General features: G+C 29.8%; 1 protein-coding gene across 5 annotated transcripts; it reads left to right on the plus strand.

The window, feature by feature from the left end:
- Positions 1–3,400: 3,400 nt before the first annotated feature.
- Positions 3,401–25,216, plus strand: LOC138185204 (scavenger receptor class B member 1). 5 transcript variants are annotated; one of them, XM_069123980.1, is made up of 12 exons: positions 3,401–3,625; positions 3,897–4,038; positions 10,328–10,426; positions 16,008–16,099; positions 16,249–16,409; positions 16,489–16,633; positions 17,678–17,878; positions 22,093–22,253; positions 22,341–22,627; positions 23,125–23,243; positions 23,658–23,783; positions 24,275–25,216. In XM_069123980.1, the coding sequence occupies exons 3-12, from the start codon at positions 10,393–10,395 to the stop codon at positions 24,533–24,535; spliced, it is 1,587 nt and encodes a 528-aa protein (XP_068980081.1). In that variant the 5' UTR covers positions 3,401–3,625; positions 3,897–4,038; positions 10,328–10,392; the 3' UTR covers positions 24,536–25,216. The 5 variants fall into 5 exon arrangements, with proteins under 5 accessions (XP_068980081.1, XP_068980082.1, XP_068980079.1 ...); XM_069123981.1 differs by having other exon boundaries at positions 3,897–3,966; XM_069123978.1 differs by lacking the exons at positions 3,401–3,625; positions 3,897–4,038 and adding an exon at positions 6,759–7,108.
- The last annotated feature ends 71 nt before the right edge of the window (positions 25,217–25,287 follow it).

Below are 25,287 nucleotides of genomic sequence, written 5' to 3' on the forward strand. Positions count from 1 at the left end.
CTGGAAGAGAAACATTGACAACGAATTATTAAGATTGCTTACTTGACGTATTTTTATTATGTTCGTATATCATCCATGTTAGATTGATTATTGATTATATTGATTATAAAATTAATGATTGATTATAAAATTAATGAAATAACAAATCGTGTTAAATTGAAAAATGGTAATTATGAAACATATTATCAAAAAATTTTTACTATAACAAATATAAAATGTTAATAATTTTTTTCTATGTATGGAAGCCAATATATAGGTATATCTTATATATTATTTAATTATTATTTATAACATACTCAATCTATATGTAGAACTAATATTGCATTTATAAACAAATTAATGTATTACTTTATGTCACATGCAGTTTATCATACTGTTTATAATTTACGTCTATATTCAGATGTAGTATGTATTTTTAATAATAAAAATAATTTTTTCTTATATGACTCCTAGTAGTACAAAATTTAATTTGCTGAAAATTATTTTTAAATAAATAAATAAATTCGCACTTGTAAAAAGTGCTTTTTATTACAAATCATTATGTCAGATGTATACATATTTTTGTGTTGCATACATATCTATAACGTATACATACTGATTAAAAATTTTTTGAATGCAATTTTGTATTTACTGCATGACGTTTAAAAATCAATTGGAACACGTATATGCGTTATAAATTCGCGTTTGTAAGTCACGGGATATACGCTTTTCATGAAAGAACTCAAACATAACATTATTAACATTCAGTCATAATAACTTCAACATAATGCATCTCATGGATAATTATAACATTAATATCCTCCAGTAAAGAAATGTACGATCTATATACTATGTATGTATGTTTTGAATTAATGCTTTGTCAGAGTAATTTCACAGTTAATGATACGTCCACTGATAATGGCAAACATTAATGATCGTATCACTACTACTTTTTTTTTTCTTTAGTATCCTAGCGCTGATAAATTATTCGAGAAAAATTACATCAGTCCTTCTGTCTTTAATTTATGCAGAAAAATGTATAAGTATATTTTTTGAACATTTCATCAGTCAAACTACTTTATTTAAAAAAGAAAAGGATCCTTTATTTCTCTACCACGGTAAGCCCATATCACCAAAATATTTCATTTTGGATATTCGTAAGATTGTTTATACATAAAGCTTTTTGGGAATATGTATAGAAGTAAACAAGGTATTCATCTTTTCTTTGGAAACGCTTGTTAAAATTAATTTCATAACAGGAAAGTCAATTCTGCGAAACAAAGCTGTTAGTCACACATCTACGTAGATACATGATAATTGAGGATTAATATATGTAATATACGTATGTATGTAAGCTACTTTATAAATATGAATCGTGATGAAGTTACATTTTTTTCATTAGTCTCCATAATTCATAATGCACTGTTCGCAAATACTCAGATTTATAAACGGTTATTATATAAACGACGGAAGTACTTGCAATCATAGAAGGTAGCGTTCTCTTCTGCTACTTTTTATTAATTATAACATTTTGCATATTTTTCCGGATACTAAGAGGTTCTAAAAAAAAAAGAGTAAAGATTATCTCTCCTCTAGATTTTTATTTGAATGTCCCAAGATCGTTAAACCACAGATGCGTAATTATCATAGTTGCATGTATCAGTAAGTAATATATCAACGGATTTCACGTCACCAGTACATTACTTTTTTGCGTACATCTAGTGTCTCGACACTCGAGCAAACATAATAATTAAACTGTGAGTGTTTATGCATTTATGGGAAATTTGAAACGCATATGATGTAAAGCTGTATAAATTATTTTTAAAAAGTACTCTAAGAAGTAAAGTATAATAAGAACAAATCTTGATCAAAATTTTATTCCTTTAATTACTGTAAAACTATCAAATTGCAATAAACATTCGCAGACTAATAATAGCTATTACCCCTTGTTATGATGCGACAATATGTGGATAACCAGAAAGAGTTAGATTCGGTAAAGACGAGCGTCACCTTCGCGACAATTTGCCGTTTGAGGATAGCATAAATTCATACGAATCAGTTCACGCAGGATGCAAATTTTAGGCGGGAAATTAATGCAAAACGCTCTTACAGACTTCAACAAAAATTAAATACGCAAACGCGGCAGTAATTTGCTGCGGTAACTGTGACGCTACTCGTCTGCTCCGAATCTTGGAAATTACGAAAATCAATTACATTATTTATTACGAAACTGAATGAAATGGAGCAGAAAACTCTCACTCCTAAATGCATACAATATCACTAATCACGTTATACGAACCTAGAAATTATTACATCATATCCTATTTCCATGATACATATTTTAATAGTTTTTTCCAGTTTTATCGATCGCGATTTATGCAACGATTTAAATAACTTTCCCGCCACTACTTGTCCCTTTTATCATATAGTGTGTGTCATTTAACTGGAAATGTAATACCTGGAAATGTCTAAATAAACATCTTAATATCTCGAAAACTATAGGCGATACGGAAAAATGTTTGAAGCGAACGTTATATAATATTAAGGGAGGCATTTCATATCGATATTTATTTTGCAATGATCTTGAAAAGATCTATAAAGATCTTTATTTTTAAATGGCAACTATATTTTTTATTTCATATTCTTGCAGCTGATATCGAAACGTTTTCAGAACACTACCTACTTGCATCTTTCGTATAAATTACTATCGAGACATTAAATTTCAAATATGATGCGTCGTCAGGGTCTTAGCGTTATCCATTGTAAACAACGGGGTGGTTACTCGGTCGGACTTTGTACATTATAGTGGTTCTAGAAAATAAGTGTATGCCAAATTCTATCCTTAAAGCAATTAGTAGCTTTTCCTTCCACGCGTCTACCATTAAAAGGTATACAATTTTGTATCCTTCTTAAGAATTACTATCTCGATAGTAGTTTATGAGAAAGTTACAAATAAATAGCGTTTTGAAAACGCTTCGATATCTGCTACAAGAATATGTAATAAAAGAATATAGTTGCCGTTTAAAAACATAAACGTGACATGTACAGAGATTTTCAAGGTCGTCGCACAGTAAGATAAATAGCGATATGACATGTCTTCTTTATCATCGTGCAGCATTTGTTTCAAATATTCCTTCGTATCGCATAGTTTTCGAAATATTTACATATTTACACATGTTTACAAATAAATGGAACACACTGTATATTGCTGTTACAGGCATGGCTTAACTTACAAATTATTTTTTAAAACACGTTAACCCGGCATACATACAATGTCACTGTATAAACATTGAAATGAAAGTAGCATTCGTGTTGCTCGTGGTCTACAAAAGTTATCGGGAAACTCCAAGAAAATAAAAGGAAATGATGACACTGATTATTATGGTTCATGGCAATAACTAGCAACATTGTCGTTAGCTTTATGATCGAGAGTGCAGTGATAAACTATCTTTGCTGTTAAAGACGGTAAGACATGTGTTAGTATAACCATCGATGGCAATGAGTAGCCAGAATACTTTGGATTTCGTTAATTGAATTAAAGTGGGTCATAATTGCGAATAAATTGTAATAAAATAAGTGGTGTACTATTATTATACAATACTATTTAGTATTGATATTCTCCAGCAAGTTATGCTTTGTCTAACAGGTAAGTGGAATATTTCACGAAAATCATATTGATTCACATTCGTCATTAAATATTTATGAACTTTTTCCATCATAGTGTCAGATTCTAATCCTCATATCAGCAAAACCTGATTTCGTTGAATAGTTATTCTTGATGGTACTACAGAAATACCTCAAATCGATTTTAAGAGAAATTAACATTTAAATCTAAAGCTAGACGTTTTCTATACGACATAAAATTTTAAAGCGATTCTTACAGAACACGATACATATTATTATTATATCCTTTACAGGTTCATCATCAGACATCTTGAAAAAAGTTTGACGTATGCAGTGGTAAAAAGTAATATACGTCATCGAATGGTATGCCGAAAACACATACATATGTTTATCGTAGATCTGTTGTAATTACGTATCAACAGAAGCGAACTGCACGTAAGATTATCATTATATCATTAAGGGTATCCTCAGGCTATCAATACATGTTGCCAGCATTTCAAGGTTCTCAACTAAAAGGATCAATATGTACTGTCAATATAATATTGTCAACATTTCTTGACAAACTGCATTTCCGTTAAGAATCTTGAAATATTGGCAATATTATTGATTGTCTCTAAAAAGAGTCCTTAGGGTTCCTTTTCATATATACATATCATAAAAACTTTTCGGTTGCGTGAAACGATCGTGTATTGCTTTCTATCGAATGTCATTGTTGAAATTAATGAATTTAAAAGTTCATTATTAATTTAGACAGATTATACTTTATGTATTTAATAATTAGAAAGAGAAAAGATTTGAGACCAGTTATTTAATAGTACCAGTATTAACGATGAACTGTCCAATTCGTCAAGTCATGATAACGTAGACACTACATACATATGGGTGGAACATTATGAGTCAAAAAATTAATATAGATTTCCAGTAAGTCACAGTTCGGTTTGTATTCACAAGTGAAGCTGTCTACATTGTCAGACAATTGTCCGCAGAAACATGATGCAGCCAATCAGTATCTGTCTTTTTGCGGATTTTTTACGATGATTGTCTACGATATGTGTTTGCAGACAATTGTCTATCAGTGTAGAATTAGCTTAAGCAAATACAATCAAAATCAAATAGAACCAGTAAAATTTAAGTGATGAAGGATACTGCAAATGGCCGGCGAGTTCCCGATAAATTTATCACTTCTGCAGCAGGTAATATTGTCACTTGTAATGTACTTTCGTCTTAAGGTTCAAGGTTAACAGAGGATCACCTTGATATAAGTAAATTCATTCTCTTATCGATTCAACGTACCACTAATAAGAATATGCAGTTTTATCCCAGAAAATTTAAGGTTCTCTAGAATTTGAAAGAAACAAGTAGAAATAATTTATTCAATGTTTCAAAGAATCTGAAAGAATAGATAAAAACGCATTCATTAAAGACAATCCTTTTGAATGCAATTCATTTTATATAGAAAACTTTCTATTTTCAATTTAATAAGCAATAAGATATTTTAAACATTTAAGCATTAAGATATTTTATATATCTAAATAAAAAAATATAATATATAAATAAATATATAAAATATATCTAAATAAAAGTTAGAATATTATGTCACTATATCTAATTGGGTATCGCGATTAAATCTAATCCTTTGATTTTGATACTGTTAATTTGGTTAGAATGAATTTTAGTGACTTTTAACCTAGAATGATTATTTATGTGTCTTCTCAAATTATTTAATCCACTGGCTTGTCAATAATTTTGAACACCTTTCCTTGTGAATTACTGATAGGTTCAATGAACCAATTAAAGAATGACATTGAAAGTATACTTTTAAGAAGGATCTATATTCTGGGATACTGAACGTGGATACATAGATACATGTAAAAATATTTTAATTTTTTTAAGAGAATTTATTAAAGATTACCTATGTAATCTTTAGACGTTTATACGTCTGAAACAAATTAATTCAAAAGAATGTATAAAAATATAAAGGAGTCGAAAAAGTTAGTCCAACAATAAGAACTGGAATCTCAATATTATTTTTCAAGAGAATTTAGAGGATTTTTCAAGAGATTCAACTGTGAATAATGGTTCTTTTGACAAGTTTTATCCTCCCAATGAATAGAACATGAAAGAGACCAAAAAGATTCGGCTTTGAATTTCTAGGTCAAGGTGTTTAATTTTGCAGTTCCTTTTTTACTATCTAATCTCCATAAAACCAGAGATGTAGAATGTTATTGCAATGGTACGACATGTAGTTTTGATACACTCTGTATTTCTAATTTTACTAAAAATGCATTTCTTAGTATTTAAAATATTTTGTTTGTCTACATTAATGATAATAATATTTGATATTGTAAAATATCTATTTTAATAAATGTGTAATTGTGTTTGTTTAAATATTCTTATTTAAAATATTTATTTTGATATTATAAAACTAAATGTTTTACTAATTACACTTCTTTACTAATTGTTTACCACAAATATTTTACTAATTATATACACTTCCTAATATAGTGATAAATACCTTCCTTCCGTTTTTTGAATCGAGCAATGAGTCTGCTTTTAGTATGAGAGATGTTATTCAATTTTCACTTTAAAAAACAAGTTGACCATATTTCCAATGTTACATAATGCTCAGTATTAAGCAGAGCGTCAAAGAATTTTCTTCCAGAAAATCTAAATATTTATTACTTTTGTAAATTTTTTGCAAGTTTTGTTTGCAAAAGTCGGAACAAAGTCCGAAACTTTTTTCCAGCACTGTATAAATAAAGATAATTTATTTTTACTTAAAGAACAGAAAAACCGATGAAAGTCATATTTGATTTAAAATTCATAAAATGCAGAAAGAAAAATAACTTGATCACAAAATACCAAACTTTAACATGTACAGATTCTTACAAATCGAGTCTTCTAAATTTAATCCAAAGCAAATTATTTCTGGAAATTAATTTGATATTTTAATAAAATTAGAAATTGAGCTGATATTACGAATATTTTCCCATTTAACAGGATGTCTTGAATATATCACTTTTTATATGCCAGACATCGCGCCCTATCAGTATATTGATGTCCGAGGAACGAGAGAAATCGTAGACGTTGTCTTCATTGGCGTCGTATGGGGGTTAGTGATCAGGAGACAGTATAAAGCAGAGTGAACACAAGACTCGTGCTCACTAATGGCAAGATAGGGAGGGAATGTATAGTGGCAAACGATATAAAGTGTCTTGCTGGAGTAGTTACGAATTTTCATGTCGTGTTCGTGCCGCGAATTTCATCATTAAACAAACTACGTGTAGTTTTATTTTTTATTGACAACGAAATTCCGAATCGCACAGGAAAAATGGAACTGTGATACATGTTGTTTCTGTTACTCTGTGCGTTGTACCTTCGAATTAGTACGACCTGTTAGAACTAAAGTTCTAACTCAGTAAGTAAAGTAGTTTGAGTGATGTGCTACAATTTTATTCTCTCCAAATTTTAGTCGGTCCGCAACAAATAACAAAATTTGCATGTGGTAAGATGTTCGTCGTATTATGTGAAAAGTTTTGCCTGACTAGCTAAAACAATGCGGCACCCGAAATAATACAATAAATTAAGAATCAAAAATGATGAGGCTAATTAACAATCAAATATTTCCGTAACGTAATGTGTTTTCTAATTTCGTAGAGATTCATTGTGTAAATAGATAAGATAATAAATTAAAATTATATTGAAATTCACATGAAGCCACTAATTGTTTACAATATAATGAATATAATGAATCATTTTCTTCCAAATATGAAGATATATATTTCATATATTTTTTTATGAATCTTTTTCTGAGAACACTCGTATCAAGGTGAGAAACTACGAACTTCTATGCTAAGAAACAGCGGGTAAAGATCATAAAAATTGTTAACATCAAGGTATGCTGGAGTTATTAAGTATGCAGAATATATTTTCTTCGAACAGCTTGGTAGCTCTGATTCCACCAAGAGATGCTTCATAGGTACTCATGACACGTTTCATTCTGCATATGCACTCTCTTTCGCTTTATACTTCGATATTAATGCAAGATGCGTACTTGAAAGATGACAGATCACCTACTCGGATCACCTTGTTTATTATGTCATCATGTTAATAACTGTGCGCGATATTAGAAAATTACGCTTACATTTGTGAAATTAAAAGGAATATAAATAAATATGAGTGAATAACGCCTACGTTATAAGTTATATTTTATAATAAATCATTATAAATACAGAACTCGAAAATTATATGAATTTATTTAACTGTTAAAAAATTGAAATTATTTAAACTGTTAATTTGAAATTACGTGTTCAAAACAAAAAATTCCCTTTTATAAATGTAACTGAATATGTGGTCAATAGACATGTTTAGTGCTCAGACATTATTTCATTTACGTAAGTTCATAATACTTGCGCTGTCTTGTTTTCTTATTGCTTTCTAAATAAGGATAATGTTTTAAATACCGTTGAAATTATTAACATTCAATCTACTAGCGTTTCATTCAGTCAGAAATTTGGTATACTCCACCGGGAAAAAAGGAATAAATCCTTAGTTAAGGAAGGTGTGGAGAATATCTTTACTGAATTTGTACCTCGTTTTATATTCAAAACGATGGATAAAGGTGTTAATTGAATCCTTTTAGAATACTTGTTTTGCCTAAATGTGAAACTTCGATAGTAAATGTTTAAGGGAAGATAACCTTCTATCAAGTTTTCAGATCACAAACGTTGGTGTACATGCTTTTCAACATAAAGATTCCTTAACCAGGCGTTGAAATCACTAGACGAATTAGATCACAGTAACGTTTAACAGAGTTCCCAACATTTAAATTTAGTTTTATTAGTTCGTCCGAATTAAACACAGTACATTTGTGTACTCGAAATACAAACCACTCTACTCTACTATTACCTACTCTATTATTACCGTATTTTGATTGCCAAATGTTCACGAATTAACAAGCATAATTTATATTCTTACGTGCGAATATTTTAGAGACAATAATTTAACGACTACCTCATTCCATCAGTGTATATCGAAGGTAAAAAAGCTTTACATTTTTTAATGACGTCAAAGAATATAAAAAGGAAAATATGATTTAAGAAACTGACAAAATTTGAGAATGTCATGCCATACCATTATCTGAGATATTAACGAATATTTTTATATCCTAGGTAGATTTTATTTTCAGAGTTACTGGGCTATTTACAGCGGTAAAGAAATGCTTATTATCTATTCACAAATTTTTTTTAGTTACGTTTTTGGAGTTGTTTTAAGAAATATTTCAACTGACGTCAAATGTGATACTTATAGTATTTTCGAACCTCAAATGTTTATGATTAATAGCAATAAAATAATTATAAATATCGGTTGTTTTATAATATAATTCTAATCACAGAGTCGGAAAAAAGTTATAAAAGAAGCAAGATGCAAACATATTCAACGATCTTCCGATTGTATTATATAAAAAGTAATATTTAAAATCAGAAAGAAATGACATTTTCTTTATGATACATTTCATCATATCTAGAAAACAAAAAGAAAGAGTCTTTTATGCGAATATTGAAGAAATATATAGCGAGAAAACATCCAATTTATCAAATAATTTAAGAAAAGAAGGTGAACCAGAGAAGGTTTATGCGTGAATCATAAATTATATATGAATTTTTCCCAAGTTTTTAACCAAAGATTTTGGTTAGATCAGCGCATTAATTAAATCACAAAGCAACGCCTATATAATTTCTTTTTTAACCTTTATCGATTCGTTGATTTTGATGATCATTTATCTATGACACCTCGATGATTCGGCTCTCATATTTAAAAATTACAAAACACACTAGCTATTAACTTATGAATTCAAAATTCGTTCAATTAATTTATCAACTGTTTTTGCTGTTCATTTGACATAAAATAATTAATTATTCTTGTTAGTAATAGTCCCGAAGAACATTTTTATTTATAATGTTGCTGCAATTACTTATTGTAAATGGTTACTGTCGTATTATTATCATTGCAAATTCTCGATGTATATTACCGATAAAAATCTACAATCTACCATGTAGATGTCCGAGTTATATTCAAACTCCTAAGTTACCAGATACATTGAATATGTATAAGAAAAACAGGAAAGGAATAAAAATTCGAGGATGAAAAATTCTACTGCCAAAAAAAAAAAAGGTTATTTTGTTCATAGCTGTGTGAATAGCTGTGCAAATAACGCGCACGTGTCAATGACCTTGACAAATTAAGATGGAATTCCGCTTCAAACTTGGAATATGTATTTGTATAGTTTGAACGTAATTTTAACATGTTTCTAGATCTATTTTCCCAGTCAGACTTTGTTGAATAGATATATGTACCGTGTTTGCACATGTCTTTCTAAACTTCCCGTACTATACAATCACATTATTCCTAGTAGAATAGTATGTTCGAAATATATACTTCTTCAAATGAGTATGTTGTACATTTCGCCTATCTTATAAAATATTAAATTAGTAATTATGACAGTAGGAACAAGATATGATAGTAAGACTAATAAAACATGTGCTACATGCTTAAATATTATTACCTCGAAAATGAGACTGTAACAAAAATTTTTCCAATTCTTATGAGAAAAAGAGATTCTTTCCTATTTCGTACCTGAATGAAAACAAATTATCGTATTATTGAATTAGGGTTACAGAGTTGATCAACAAGGCGCTATAATAAAGCAATCCCTCTGTTTCAGAATTTTACGATCAAGGAGACAGAAAAAAGTAAGGCAACGAGACACGCGAAAACCAGGTCGCAACCATGAAATTCACAAACCCGCTGCCGCAATTTAAGAGTGAGTAATCGTATGTACGTGCATATATGCATACGTCAATCAATAAGTATCATTAAGCATATCGTATTTTATAAATATGTCAATAATCGGCATTGTGAGTGGTTTTTTAATATTTACAAAGAAATTTTCGTAAGGCCATATAAGGCTTGCTTAACACATGATATGCCACTATTTGCGAAAGCAATGCAAGCTTCCACTTGTAGCGTCACAAAACAACTGAAAGTGTTGTTGTACAGTTAAGGCCAAGGTAATAACGGCACAAGTAATAATTTTACCCTCTGACGAGGACACAAATCTGATGAAATTATAAATATACCGTATCACACGATAAAAGTAGAAACATAATATAGACGTTCTATTCAATAAAACCAAATTTGAAATTTTTTTAGTTCTGTTACTATTAATGCCAGACAGCGATCTATAACGTAGAGAAACTTGTTACTCGTTGCAAATGCTCGATAACTAAGTAGAAACGCAACCTCGATCAAGTTTTAACAATATGTTTTCATTATCTAAACATATGAATTACATGAAAATAATAATATAGAAAAAACATCAGAAGTGTTGCACGAAATGATTATACCTTTTCTTTATTTTCCTGTTTTCCTTCGACGTTGTTTTTGTCAGCCTCTATTTCTTCTTTTTATCTTATAGAGTATAAATAATTATTTTCAGTTAGGCGTTCCATAGTTGATGTTTTAACGCGTCAGACAAAAATCAAATACGATTTAGATTTCATTTCTGGTTTCTAGACGTTAATTCCGCAATCCTGATTTAAATTAGTTATATGATTATATAATCATTTATGATTATTGGATACATCATAAATTTTTATCGCATACTCCATAAGTATTAGGATATAAACATATCACTTTTTGAGAATATTATGTAACCGAAGCTTTGAAAACAATTTTTGATGAATCAAAGAGAACCGAGTTAAACGAAGTCAAAAAGTAGATAAAAGATTTTTGAGACATATGCGTATGTATTTCACTTTAACTGTCTGTTATGTGTAACAAGCATCTAACGGGTAGAATCTTAATAAATTGTCCGTCAAAAAAGTTCCTTCATTGAAAATGGTTTAAGATTTCGATGATTCGGGATGTCATATATTAACATATATTAACTAGTATCAACTTTGGTAACCGTTTAAAGTTCTCGGCCATTGAAAAACTACTCAAACGTGTATAACCGGTAATAAAATACCGAAGTTTCGTAAGAGACTTTCGAAAAATGTACATGCTGAATTTCATTTCTAAAGAAAGTCAAGGAATGTTAATATGATAGCATGATTTTGACCTCAACACAAATACCTTCCTGCTTTGTCTTGAATGATCGGTAGGTCACGCTGAATTTTTTACTGAATAAAAAATCTATGACATCTGAGATCTTGTATGATATTTGAGATAAGAAGAACCTTTTATTTTTTATTAATGAGACATTTATCGCCATAATGTTACACAACATGTCAGAGACTTTTATAAATAATCCAAACTTATCAATTAGTATACTTCGCTCGGAAGAACTCGAGATAATGAATTTCGTGATTCTAGTTCAATTGTTAATACTTCGTTAAATTCTGACTAAAATACTTCTACATCATAATTCTGTCTTTATCGTTTTATTCGAATACTTTATATTCCACTAATTTCCTCCTGTTTTACCTCCTGTTTCCATTAAAAATATCGAATTATTATTAAAAAAGTTACGTGTTCATTCATTACTTTTTTATCATTCGAAATAAAATGACATAATGATTCAATATGAATGCCAATACAACTAAAAAATTTTCGATTCTTATAATACTTTTATGTAGATATACGTGAATAATCATAACTAATGGCTGGTATGATATTTCCGACAAACTGTTTTGATTTGTGAATGGCCAGAGTCTTTAGGTCAAGGATTAATTCTTACTGTATTGGGAATTGGTTATGTTTAGTTGAATAAGAACACCGTGCAGAAAATACTGAATTCTATTGAAGTCGACAAACTTTATCTCTTGAATTCTTGATACTGCATATGCAACTTTCGTTTACATTTTTCTAGTTTGTAAATTAAAATTTTATGCGTTTAGTGAAAAACAATAGCAATAACAAACACAACATCCTGATTCCATTAGTACATTGAATATGTAATGATATACATATATAATATATCATTTCTCTATTCGTGATAGGTTTACATATCGAGATTACATATGTAATAACGTATGTTGTCACCGATTATCGTTTTAATTGTTCTTCATTCAAATCACGCCGCTAAACTAAAAAAGTAAATGACATCTGTCCACCGTAGCAATTATTAGCTCATACATAATGACATTTGCATACATTACTTTCGCTATGACGCTGTAAATAAACACACACACTATTTTCGTATACACACAGTAGCTCCCAATGGTACGCGTTACAATTATGTTTTGCTAAGCTATGTAGTTACAGAGTACAGAGTACAGACAGTATGAGACAGACCCGCGAGACCTCGCAACTTCAGCTATGTACAAACATGACAATGCCTCTTATTGTTTTATAGAGCTTTAGGAAGCTAATACTAACACAGTAGTAATAATAATTTTACTTATTTTAAAATAAATAACTATGAATATCTATTCTACTAAGGAATATATTTTTAATTATCTATATTATGCAAGCTATAAATTTGCATACTTTTAAGAAAATAACCAATTAAATTGATGGATCGAGAGAAAAAAATTTTTATTTGTTTAGGAATATTAAAAGCGCATTGGTAGTAAGTCAGTACTTCATTATCTAGAATAATGTCAGTATTACCTTACCATGGCTAGATAAAAATAACTTTTGTCTTGTTTACTCGTCTGTCGTATTTGTCTGTAATAAAAAAAATGACACTATCGTAGTAAAAAGGATAGGTATATTGACAAGTTTGTTGGAACGGAATCAACTATTTTTATTTTGTTTCTCTTCTTTTTAAAAAGCAATAAATCATAAATTGAGCGAATCTATAAATTTTTTAACCTTCAGTGCATCCTATTATCTTTTACAATAAACAAACAGCAAACAACCTTTTACAGTTATCAAGTTGTTGTAAATTACTATAAGTGTAAAGTTGTAAATAAAATATTTCATTGCATATCACTATAAATGTTCAAAATCTCCAAACTGAAATAATTTCTCCTAGGAAATAATATTGTAATCTGTTATACATATATTCAACAATTAAATTCCGAGACGAGATGCTTTCGATGCTTACATACGTCTTTTATTCATAAGTGGAAATTAATTTGCTAGAATCACTGTAATCGCTCATAAAACGTATTGCGCGTGATTCACGTATTTCTGCAGTTTCATACAATGTAAGAAAACCCCCCAGGAAGGATCGTCGACCCAATTTGTCCAACTTTTTGTCAGTGTAAAAATAAAACGATACGAAACTTCGTCGACAACCTAATTTTTAGCAAACCATGAATTACCAGCAATTTGCCGAAGAAATCGTTTTTAAACTGGTCCTTTTTCTTAAGTTTATATGTTACTTAATGTTGAATTTGAGTCAAGGTAAGCAGGATAGTGCGAATCACAAAACATACCGTAGAACATGATTGACGATTATCAATAATATTTATATCTTGACATTTCAAATCTGTTCCAAAAAAAATTTGCAACGCTAATCACTCCGTCCAAAATACGTATCCTATAAATCGCTCTCCAATACAAAGAATTCCTTGAAAATCAAATTCATAATCGAATTCCAGTACTAGAAGGAGAAATTACATACACGTAAATACATGCGTCATAACTTGCATAATAAATTTTTCATGTATCATTCATAATCATCTTAAGATTTAGTTAATTCAAGAGATCAAAATTGCAATGTTATTATGTTGATCATCGGTGGTATTATGGTCAAAAAAAGACGTTTAAAAAATTCAAGGTTCGATTAAGAAATATAAATGACAACTACTTGACATTGCACTTACGTTATAATGCAACAAAAAGCTGAAAATTATCTGATATTGTTCAGTTTCTTGTTCAGTTTTTTGACGCAAGATTTATTCGCGATTAACTATCCAATGGATAGAATTGTTATTAATATTTATAGAGTAATAAAATACAAATGCAAATACAAATAAAATACAAATACAATAAAAAAAGAAGATATGTATATTGTACTCCTCGCACTCCTATCAACACTTTTATCTACATATGTGAAATATATTATTTACATATCTCAAACGCAATCATTGAACGAATTATCATATGTTTTAATTTAATCTGTATATGATGTAAATATATGTACTTGTTAGTTTATCTTCCAATTTAATGAATTATGTTTATAAGTGTGATTTTCATAATCAGTAGAGTGACAGACATATGTAAATAATCCGGAATTTTAGAACTTGGACCAATCGTCATTTCTGACATTCAACAATAAATTTATAATTCGTAATAAATTATCAAATTTATGTAATATGCAGGCTGAGTTACCTATCTGACAGACGATTTCCGTGTAACAATAATAAAAGCAAGTGATTTTTATGAATCTTTTTTAGACTAGCTACTAATTATATGGACTAGACGTTCTTGGGATGTAAATATAGTCTTGAAATAAAAATGTTATGTTTTTTCTTTCAATTCTTTTTATTGTTCATTGACTTTTTAAACTGTTGCGTTTAATAACTTTTTAAACTGGCGTGTACGATAACTAAAAAACAAATTGATTAGTCAATTTTGGACAAAACTCGTTCTCTTTGTTACAAATTTTTGTTACAATCCAGGGATGGAACCTCAAATTTTTACTTGATTGTTTATTTATAATATTTTTTCGAACAATATAAACTTCATTTATCTGCCAAATAAAGTCAATTTTTTTTAAAAAGCTAGAACTTCCAAATTTTTCGTTTATCTTTCAAAAATAAATTCAATCACATAAGCTATCTAATTTTAAGAAAATTTCTTAATTTTTGCATTCTGATGATAGTGACGCATACTATTCTGCACGCCAACAACGTAACTATTGTTAAAGATGATCACGAGATTTGTTTAATATATGATAAACGATAAAAGAAACTGAAATAAAAAAATTACATTTAAAACTCCCTGTTTACATCCCAAAAACGTTTAGCCCCATATAACCAATAGTTGGTTCAAAAAAAATTTATAAAAATTACTTGCATATACTGTTGTTGCACGAGAATCCCCCTTAAGCTGAAATATTTTCGACACCATTAATTATATTGAAAAATGTTTCAGATAAAGGATAAATGGCTTCAAGGCGGGCATGTTTTAATATTACAATTAGTTTTTCTGTAGGTAGACGCGTAAAGATCATGTGGAGGTGAACTTTGTTTTCTTTTTAATGGGATCATATATTTCTTAATACATTAATCGATGCAGCTCAAGATTTTGTATAAAAAGTTACTAACCTACTTATGTTGGAAAAGTATTAATATAATAAATGTTTTAACTTTTATTTTGTAAAACTTATCATATGAAAGATAGAGAAAGACATAAGACACTAGTTTTATATTTGTTTTCCTATGAAAAAGATTGTTTAACAAAAAAGTTAAGAAAATTTTATTAATCATTTTTCTTTTCTATTACAGAATGCATAATATTCTTCTCAGTAGGCATCAGTTGCAGCATTTTGGCTTGCCTTCTACGTACTATCAATCCAATGAAATTAATATTAGATCAAGTAAGTGTACCTAAATTATACCATGTTCGTAGAAATTGTAATTTAAAATTCGTAAATAAGTTTCTATGACAATTCTCGAGACATTGAAATAAAATTACTCGGCTTGTCTGAAAACAAGCCATCGTGCTAATTGCAAAAACTTGTTTCAGGAACTTCGAATGACACCGAATTCATTGATTTTTGAACTATGGAGGAAGCCTATCGTAGATGTTTACATGAAACTATACATATTCAATATCACAAATGCGGAAGAATTTCTTGAAGGCGGAGTAAAGTTAAAAGTTGAAGAAGTTGGCCCCTACGTCTACCAGTAATTAATACAAACTTTTCCATTTCATTTTATAAGTTAGATAGACTATTCATCATTGATTTTTTCTTTTCACTCTTAGGGAAATTTTAGAAAACACAAATGTCACTTGGTACGAGAACAGCACGATTTCGTACGTTCCAAAGAGAAAGATAGTGTATGTACCAGAACTGTCGATTGGCAATCCGGAAGTAGATACGGTGTTTGCTCCAAACATACCCATGTTGGTAAGTAAATACTAAATTCATAAATCGATGGATAATGTTATTATTTACAAATGTATGAGTAATTAATCAATTAATTATGATCGTCATAATATGGTTTCGCATACAACATTTCAATCATTCTAACGTTCTGACAGTAAGCATTCAAAAATTCCAGTAAGAGATTCTAAAAGTTTTTTCAGAGAGAATAGTTCATTTAATTAATATGGTTGTGTACAACTACAAAGAAAGATACTAATAAAAATGTATAGGATGAGAAGCTTACCGATAGTAAAGTTTATATGGGAACATTATATGTTCATTTTTTTTATTGATGGTCACATTTCAATAATGCTTAAGCATTGACATGAAACGATCAATTTTGAAAATGCTTTGTTAGTTTTACGATACCATATTCTTTAACGTGAGATTGATTTAGTGTTAAGAGTATGCAAAATACTGAATAAGTACAAAACTGTTTAATTGAAGTAATCTTACAATTATCAATTTATGCTCCTATTATAATTATGTGAGCAAATGTTAATTAATCAATAGTCGCAGTGATTCATAAAAATTCCTATGATAACAGTTCAACGATATTTTACATTTTCAAAGTCGTTATCCGTGATATAATTATCCAGCTTTCGCTAATAAAAGGAACAATCATCAGTAATAAATCAGTAATAAATCAGTAATAAATCATCATAGGAGATTTACTACTTTAATTATAGTATTTTATTTGTTGCCAGTTACGACAATTAATATACAATATTACAAATAGGATTTCGAGATGTCATTCCATTAAAAAATTGTTTTCTTTACGTCACATATCCACGATTATTTATTCTGAAATGATATTTAAAATGACCACTAAATTTATGCAAAACTATCTCACGCGATGCAATAAATTCATGATTAATAAAATAAGTTAATATCATTATTCCATATATATCCATGATTCTTATATGTGAATAGTTTTAGTACGTACTATATTCTTATTCGTTGTATTGTTTGTATTAATGATTCTAATTTTTCTTATATGTATTGTTATACTTTTAACACTCACAGGGAGCCTTTTCAACGCTGCACGATGCTGGATTTTTTGTGAACTACCCTTTGAATAGCCTGATAAACTTGTTAGACAGTAAACCAATATTACATTTAACCGTTCACGATTATCTGTGGGGCTATGAAGATACTTTGATTCATCTTGCAAGCAACATCATGCCAAGTTTCATAAACTTCGGCAAATTCGGGCTGCTTGACAGGGTAAGTTATTTTCTTTAATTGTAAATAAAAACAATTAATGTTAAAATTAAAATTAAAATTAAAATTAATAAAACAAATAAATATAGGAAGAATAAATGATGATTTACCTCCAAGAAAACCTAAGCACATTAACAAATCTACTTATACATATGATAAGTAAACTCTAAAGTGCGATATTTATCACATAGTACTTACATACATTATTCTATTCTAAGAAAAGTCTTCCAAGAGTTATCATACAAAAGCTAATAAAATGTAAGATTAGTTATTCAAGACAAACACACGCAATAAATACAGAAGGAATCATACAATATACATATCATTATTATAAATTGCTTTGCCAATGCTTTCGTAAACGGAATAATCAAATGCATAAGAAACTCTTTCGCAAAAGCACTTGTAACGAACAATTACGCGTCACGTTTTGTCATTGATCTTTGCTTTTCATGAACCATTGCTCTATACTAGGTGAATGGTATAACTCTCGTCACGATTCTTCAGGGACTTCCGTTAACACTGTTCAACGCGTATTTAACTTTGTATCCTTCAATAGGCGATTCTTGTAGACCTTTGTGAGCAAAACACGAATCTCCAAACTGTCCTTTCTTAGAACCAAAAAAATTAATTTTGAAAAGAATTCTACGTTTCTAACTTCGGAGATGTTTTGTGCTTTTGCAGTAGTAGCTATCGAGTTGCGGTTGAGATAAAAAGATTCTGTGGATTCTGCCGATGAAAATGATATGTATTGTTATTGCGTTATAAACTTTGAACTCTTTGCACTCGAGAGGCGATTTTCCGTCGCTACGGCGTTCCGTATGGCAACTCGAGAGGAGAATGAGAGGCGATAATCCCTGTATATGCTAGATTTCGACCTCTCCAATTAATGAGAGCGAAGTATTGATTCATAAATATATTCCTTAGCTCTTTATATTGTTTGTTATGAAGTGTGAAGTGTTACACTTTAAGATGGAAATGTAATATTTATGCTCAAATTCTTTCGAAACTATAGTTCTGGCAACGTCTCCGACGTTAATTCAGATTCAACGATCGTGACAGAAGTATTATAGTTTCGTAAATTTAGAAGCTCTAAAAAAATGGATTTGGAAATTTGTTTAATTAATTCATATATTTTGTAAAAAAGCAAAAGAACAAAAGGTCACTTAACCACCTGCGATTTATAAAAACCTTAGTCAGCCAGTTGAGAGGAGATATTTCGGACAACCGCGAAATCGAGCTTCGACGTGCTAATTGTGAAAGCTTCATGTAATTTTAACGCTAACAAAAAGGGATTGTAAGGTGTGTTCTTACCGAAACAAAGCAGGAGAAAGACACGAAACTTATTATTGAGATACTTGTCCCGACAAGCCAAGGATGCTTTATAATTTATCGTAAAAAAAACAAAATACAAAAAAATATTAAAAAATTATATGCTCAAAGATGTAAATATAAATAGATTATTAAAATCTAATGTTTTTTTAAGTTAATTTTTATATAAAATCATTTTATATTATCTACAAAACACTCGTCACATACGCGCAAAATTACCTCGAGTTGCTGCTACGCCCGACTGAAAAGGCCGTCGAGTGCAAAGGGTTAAACGTGTTTAAATAATGATCAATGTGAAAAGAACACCTCAAACGCATCATTATTTACTTACATTTTTCGGTTTATTTCAAAACCGAATGACGATCTACGAGAAAAAGCCTAACACACGATATAGCAGACATTTTTGCTAAGGAAAGCATCAAGAAAAATCAGAAAACCATGTTTTGTTTACAATATAAAAGCGAAACAGTTTAACAAAACACGCGGCGGCGATAGTGGTATTCAATGTTGCCGGTTGCTTTGCCTGCCATTTGGCATAACGGAACCGATAGACAGCAAGCTACTACTGTAATAGCACAAAACATCTCAAAAGTTGAAAATTTGTAATTTCTTTCCAAATTGATTTTTTTTTGGAAACTGTGAATTCTAGGAAAAAACGATTCATTGAAGAAATAATTTTTTGAAAACTGATTAACTTTTGTTTGAAACATGTTTCTGTCAGATTATTGGAAGTAAAATGCAATGAATGAAATCGTCACTGAAAAATCGTGGCAATAGTTGTAGCATACATACATCCTGTATATAGAACAAATATCAATACATATTTTTATAGCATTGCTGAAAGAGAAACTTTTATCACCAAACACTAAACAATAGAAAGTTCTCAATTTATCGAAACCTCGAATGAAGATTCGGCAAGAGAAAGAGAGAATGTCAAGTTTTAGCATTTCCCAGAAAACAAAAATTTATTTTTAGATATTATAATGTCGTAGCTTCATATCTTCTCATATATCAAAATAAAACACCATTTTATTCTACGTCATTTTCAACTTTCACTTATAATTTTAAATAACATATGTATAACACATTAAACTCTAAAGAATGAGAAGTATTCATTTTTCGTTGTACATTTTAATTTTTTATAATTGCAATACTCAGAAAATTTTAATTCATAATGCGACATATCCAGTGATAAAGAGCACACGGAAATGAAGAGCATACGAAAAAATTTTGTAAATGTAAAACTAAAAAATGACAAAATACGTTAAAATCAGCATTCCCCTTTTTCTCCTAAACTTCAAATGCTAATAACATCCTAAAGGATGTAATGAAAATACTAAAAGCAACGTCCGGCAATTAGACATATCTGAAATATGAACTATTTAAACTGTAAACAATTTAAGAGTAACAATTTTGTAAACAAAATTGCAATGATTAGTTGCAAACACCATCGACATGAGTAGATAAACTTGACGCAAATGCGTCAATTCCAGTATCGTATTGCGTATGAGATAAATTAGCGACGAAAAAAATTAAATGAATAATATACCGGTTATTGACACAAGTAACTAACTTCGTCTGTAAATGAATCGATCGAATCATTTCAAGCTTTTTGTTGCAGAACTCTCATATGCACGATCACATCAACACCTTGCAACCGCCTATTACACATACAAGCTCCACGCGATTTAACGATTATGTGAAAAATATATATTATATATATATTATGTGTGTATATATATATATATATATACACACAAATACATGAGTCAAATGCGATATCAGATATACACATGTGCACCATATTGCAAGTATAATACGCCAAATTACCGAAGGTTTACGCAATTATTTCTAGCCGTTGCTCCTTTCACTGTTTGTGCAAACATGCATTTCATGGTTCACGAGGTTAGTGTCAACAACTTTTAACTGCACAAAAAACAACTATATATTAGTAAACATGAACAGGTTGTCCCAGTGTATGTTCAGCGAATGAATTTGATCGGAAGTTATTCTTTATCGTTAATCTCGTTGACTTTTAAAACTACTTAATTTATATCATGGATATTTTTATATTCAATTATAAAAATATCTCATAAATAATTAAAATCCCATCTTATTAGGCATAAAATTCTATTTTTAATAGAATAAAATTTTTAAAATGATTTTATTTGATCAATTAAAAATATTAAGTTTTAACTAATATAGAAATATATTATTTCAAATTGTAGAATAGTTTAAGTAGCATATGAGAATTCAGCAACAGAAAGTTATGTTTCTAATATATGTATCTTGCCCCATTCTTTTTTCGTCATATGGTGGTGCATAATACATTTCAAGAATCTCGCCTTTTTTTCAAATAAGTCGATATAATTGCATAATATATAGTAACAAGCGCAAATCATATACCATGTCAAGTTCAAAGGACGTTCTATAATAATCGACTTCGTATACCTCTTATTCACGTTGGCATGATTTCTCACTTGCATACAAACAGTTATTCGCGTGTATTTTCCTTATCGTTAGAAAATATGTGAGAAATGTCAACCCGCCACCAAGATATAATTAAAAATAATTCTATGATCTATGATGTTTCCGCTTACTTCGATATTAATATTTCCACCAGTAACTTAATCGTTTATTGTCAATTTGCAACGGGAATGCTAGAAAAAGAATACTGTTTCTTAATAATATCCATTTTTCTTCTTTCGAATTACGTTTATCAATATTTTAAGAAGCGATTAAACATTTTGTTATACCTTTAATCGCAATTTTTCACGCTTTTGCGTTTGAAATTTATATTAACTGTGAAATTATATCATTTATATCGAAAATGCATGATCGATGATCAAAGTGCATTCACAAAAAGCATTTATTGATAACTTTTTTAGATGTATGACGAAGGAAACAACGTCGTGCTCATGAATGTCGGGCACAATGAGAATATGACCGAGGAAGAAGGACGTTATTTAAGTATTCAATTGTACAACGGCAGTCCAGGAATGTCACAATGGGGATATCGAGAAGATAATGGAAACGAAACATATCCAGAGTAAGTGGAGAGGAAAAACAACAAAAATTAATAAATAAAAAGTTAAGTGGAAGAATTGAGTATTATCGCAAACACTTCACATTACAGGAATACTATTTGTAATCTCATTAGAGGAAGCACCGAAGGAGAATTATTCCCAACATATCTAGATAAACGTGCTGCATTCAGAATATTCAGGAAAGCGTTCTGCAGAACGATACCGATTGTTTTCAAAGAGGAAGTGGTAGCAGAAAACGGTCTGGGTGGTTATCTTTACAGCATGTCAGACAATTTCTTAGATACTCCTGATGGAAATCCGGATAATAAGTGTTATTGTAAGAAAAAAGGAAAATGTTTAAAGAAAGGACTATCTGACATGACACCGTGTTACTACAGTACGTATCTCCTATTAACTGATGAATACTTAGCGATATTAGATTTCTTACCAATTCTAGCTCACCATACGTTGGCTTGTTGGATGATATAAGTTCTTGCACGAATCAGACTCGCCGACTAAATATCAGAATAGCAAAGTTTCTACCTGCGAGCGTAACATCATCGGCCAGACTCTAACATTAAATGTCAAAAGCTGAACTTTGCGAATACAATGCAGAGTGTTAGACCACGTGTCTACCAAACATTTCTATAAAACAATATTAGACTAATCGTTTCTTGAACGTAGCTGTTATACTGCTTTTGAAACTGATAACCAACTTTCTTAAGTACAATTTTTATACCCTTTCTTAACAAATTTAAAAGGTTAGAAAACTTAGAAATTTCCATCGAGATCAAGATATTTTATAGTGCTTTTTCTTTATAACGTTGATTGAAACGTAATAACTAATACAAATATATAAAAGTACTTGTTATTAAGGTATCTTACTTATTTAAGGTATCCCTGCAGCGATGTCTTTACCGCATTTTCTTCACGCCGATCCCAGTTTACAGGAGAATATCGAAGGTATTAATCCAGATCCAGAAAAACACACCACGAAGATAATTTTAGAACCGGTAAATACAATACTAATAATTAATAAATACAATAATACAAATAAATACAACCGGTAAATACAATAATTGATTTTATTATTTGCTTCGTAATTTATGTAAGTATTGCGAGGCTGGCTACTGCTTGAGCAACTTTTATCAAAAGCACATTCTCCTTAACGAAAGTGTTACGCCGTGTTTCACAAGTAAAGCCATAATATGCGAGAATAACGTAAATATTCGAAAGCGATCTATTAGTTATCTAATTGAACAACGATAATGTTTAATGTGCTCGTAAGATTGGTACTAATAACCATTAAAAATCAACAAAGCAATTAAATCCATTGAATAGTTTTCAATAATAGAAAAACCAAAGTCGAATTTTATTATTGAGAATCGATGATTAACAGACCATAATTTTCTCATTTTTCTTCATAGACAATCGGCTTCCCGATGAAAGTAAACTCAAAAGTACAGATCAATCTTGTTATGCATCCTGTTCAGTACAATTCACAGATTGAAATTTTTAATAACTTAGTAATACCATTATTCTGGAGTGACCTGGTGAGTATTCTTCATTCAGATTTTTACATCTAACATGCTCGTAAAACCGTTCGTAATTAACAATGGGCATGTAGAATGAAGCTCTACCTAATCTACTTTAATCTATCTTTAAAGTCGACAGATCAACATTCTTAATACTATCACAAATAATCGCCTCTTTTATAAACCTGTTCAACACATTGTCCGATAACATTTTCTCTATATATACTTAAGCGTGGTAATAAAATGAGAGTAGGATATGTATGAGTATTGTGAGATGTAACCCTAAATAGCATTGAACAAATGTTCATTCAGGTTTCAAGTGCTTTGAGGTCCATTCGATACGAACATATAATGTTTAATATGTTAATTACGCTACAAATATATATTACGCTAGTCATAATCATTTTTCGAAAAATACATATTTAAAATTGGAAAGTTATAACAATTCCAATTGTCCAATTCCAATTCCATAATGTCTTAAACTTATATTTTCATAAATTTATTTACAGGTAATACCTCAAGTACCCAGTGACTTGTTGTTCCTCGTGAGATTGCTGCTTCAAGTAGGACCAATAATGCAGGAGGTATTAATATGGTTATTGGCTATCGCAGGGGTGACGATGTTCGTATTATTGATAAGTACATTGTGGACCACCAAACAGCAACAACAATCACTTCCGGTAGACAGGAGAGATAGCTACGATTTACGAGTACCATTACACTATGGTCAATACACAACGATACAAATTTTATCAGCTATCAAAAACTGACTAACCAAACATTATAAAAGTAGTCGTGTACGATGCTCAAATTTATTTTAATATAACTAAATATACTTTAACATTAGATGATAATATTCGTTTTCTTTCCCTATGAGTGGAAAATGCACCAACGCTCTCTATTACATACTTTGATTGACTCAGAATACGGCAAAAGGTATTCTACGTTACAGTACACATTCAGGGTTTTGCGCTAAAAATATTCTCGATATGGATCGATATTATTCTAACAGAATATTATCGTTGCATGCTTTTATTCATTTAGTAATTTACGCTCTCTTTTGATGTACCACGGAATGCATTTGATATTTCGTTACACATAATTGAACGTACGTTATAAATAATATTGTAATAATATTTCTTCTATCACATGTATACATATAGAAACTTTATTACAGTATTTTATTTGTTACATATTGGATTTATATACTTATGTATACATATGTTACCAATATGTAATATAACTAATAATATAAACCTGCCGAATATAAAATAATGAATATATTCTGATAATGTATAAAAAGAAGAATATAACGTATGACATTTGTATACTTGTGAAAAAAGTTCGATTGATGGAATTCATTCGCAAAAAAATTATTGTTGTATATAATATTCTTTCATACTTAATGTCAAGAAGGAAACATTCAAATATAATAAATCACTTACATATTATTATTCCTGTATTCAGTATTTTAATTGAAACATTAATCACTACGAGAGCTATCACTTTGTTCCGTTTCGAT

Source organism: Bombus flavifrons, chromosome 11 (assembly GCF_040668555.2).
Source record: "Bombus flavifrons isolate JBK064 chromosome 11, iyBomFlav1_principal, whole genome shotgun sequence".
Classification (NCBI taxonomy): domain Eukaryota; kingdom Metazoa; phylum Arthropoda; class Insecta; order Hymenoptera; family Apidae; genus Bombus; species Bombus flavifrons.

Bases quoted from the DNA above. Each gene is read 5' to 3' on its own strand.
- LOC138185204 (XM_069123980.1), top strand. From the start codon at position 10,393: ATGAAATTCACAAACCCGCTGCCGCAATTTAAGA. The intron at 16,100-16,248 runs GTAAGTGTACCT...AACTTGTTTCAG, and splicing joins TGAAATTAATATTAGATCAA to GAACTTCGAATGACACCGAA. The intron at 16,410-16,488 runs GTAATTAATACA...TTTCACTCTTAG, and splicing joins GTTGGCCCCTACGTCTACCA to GGAAATTTTAGAAAACACAA.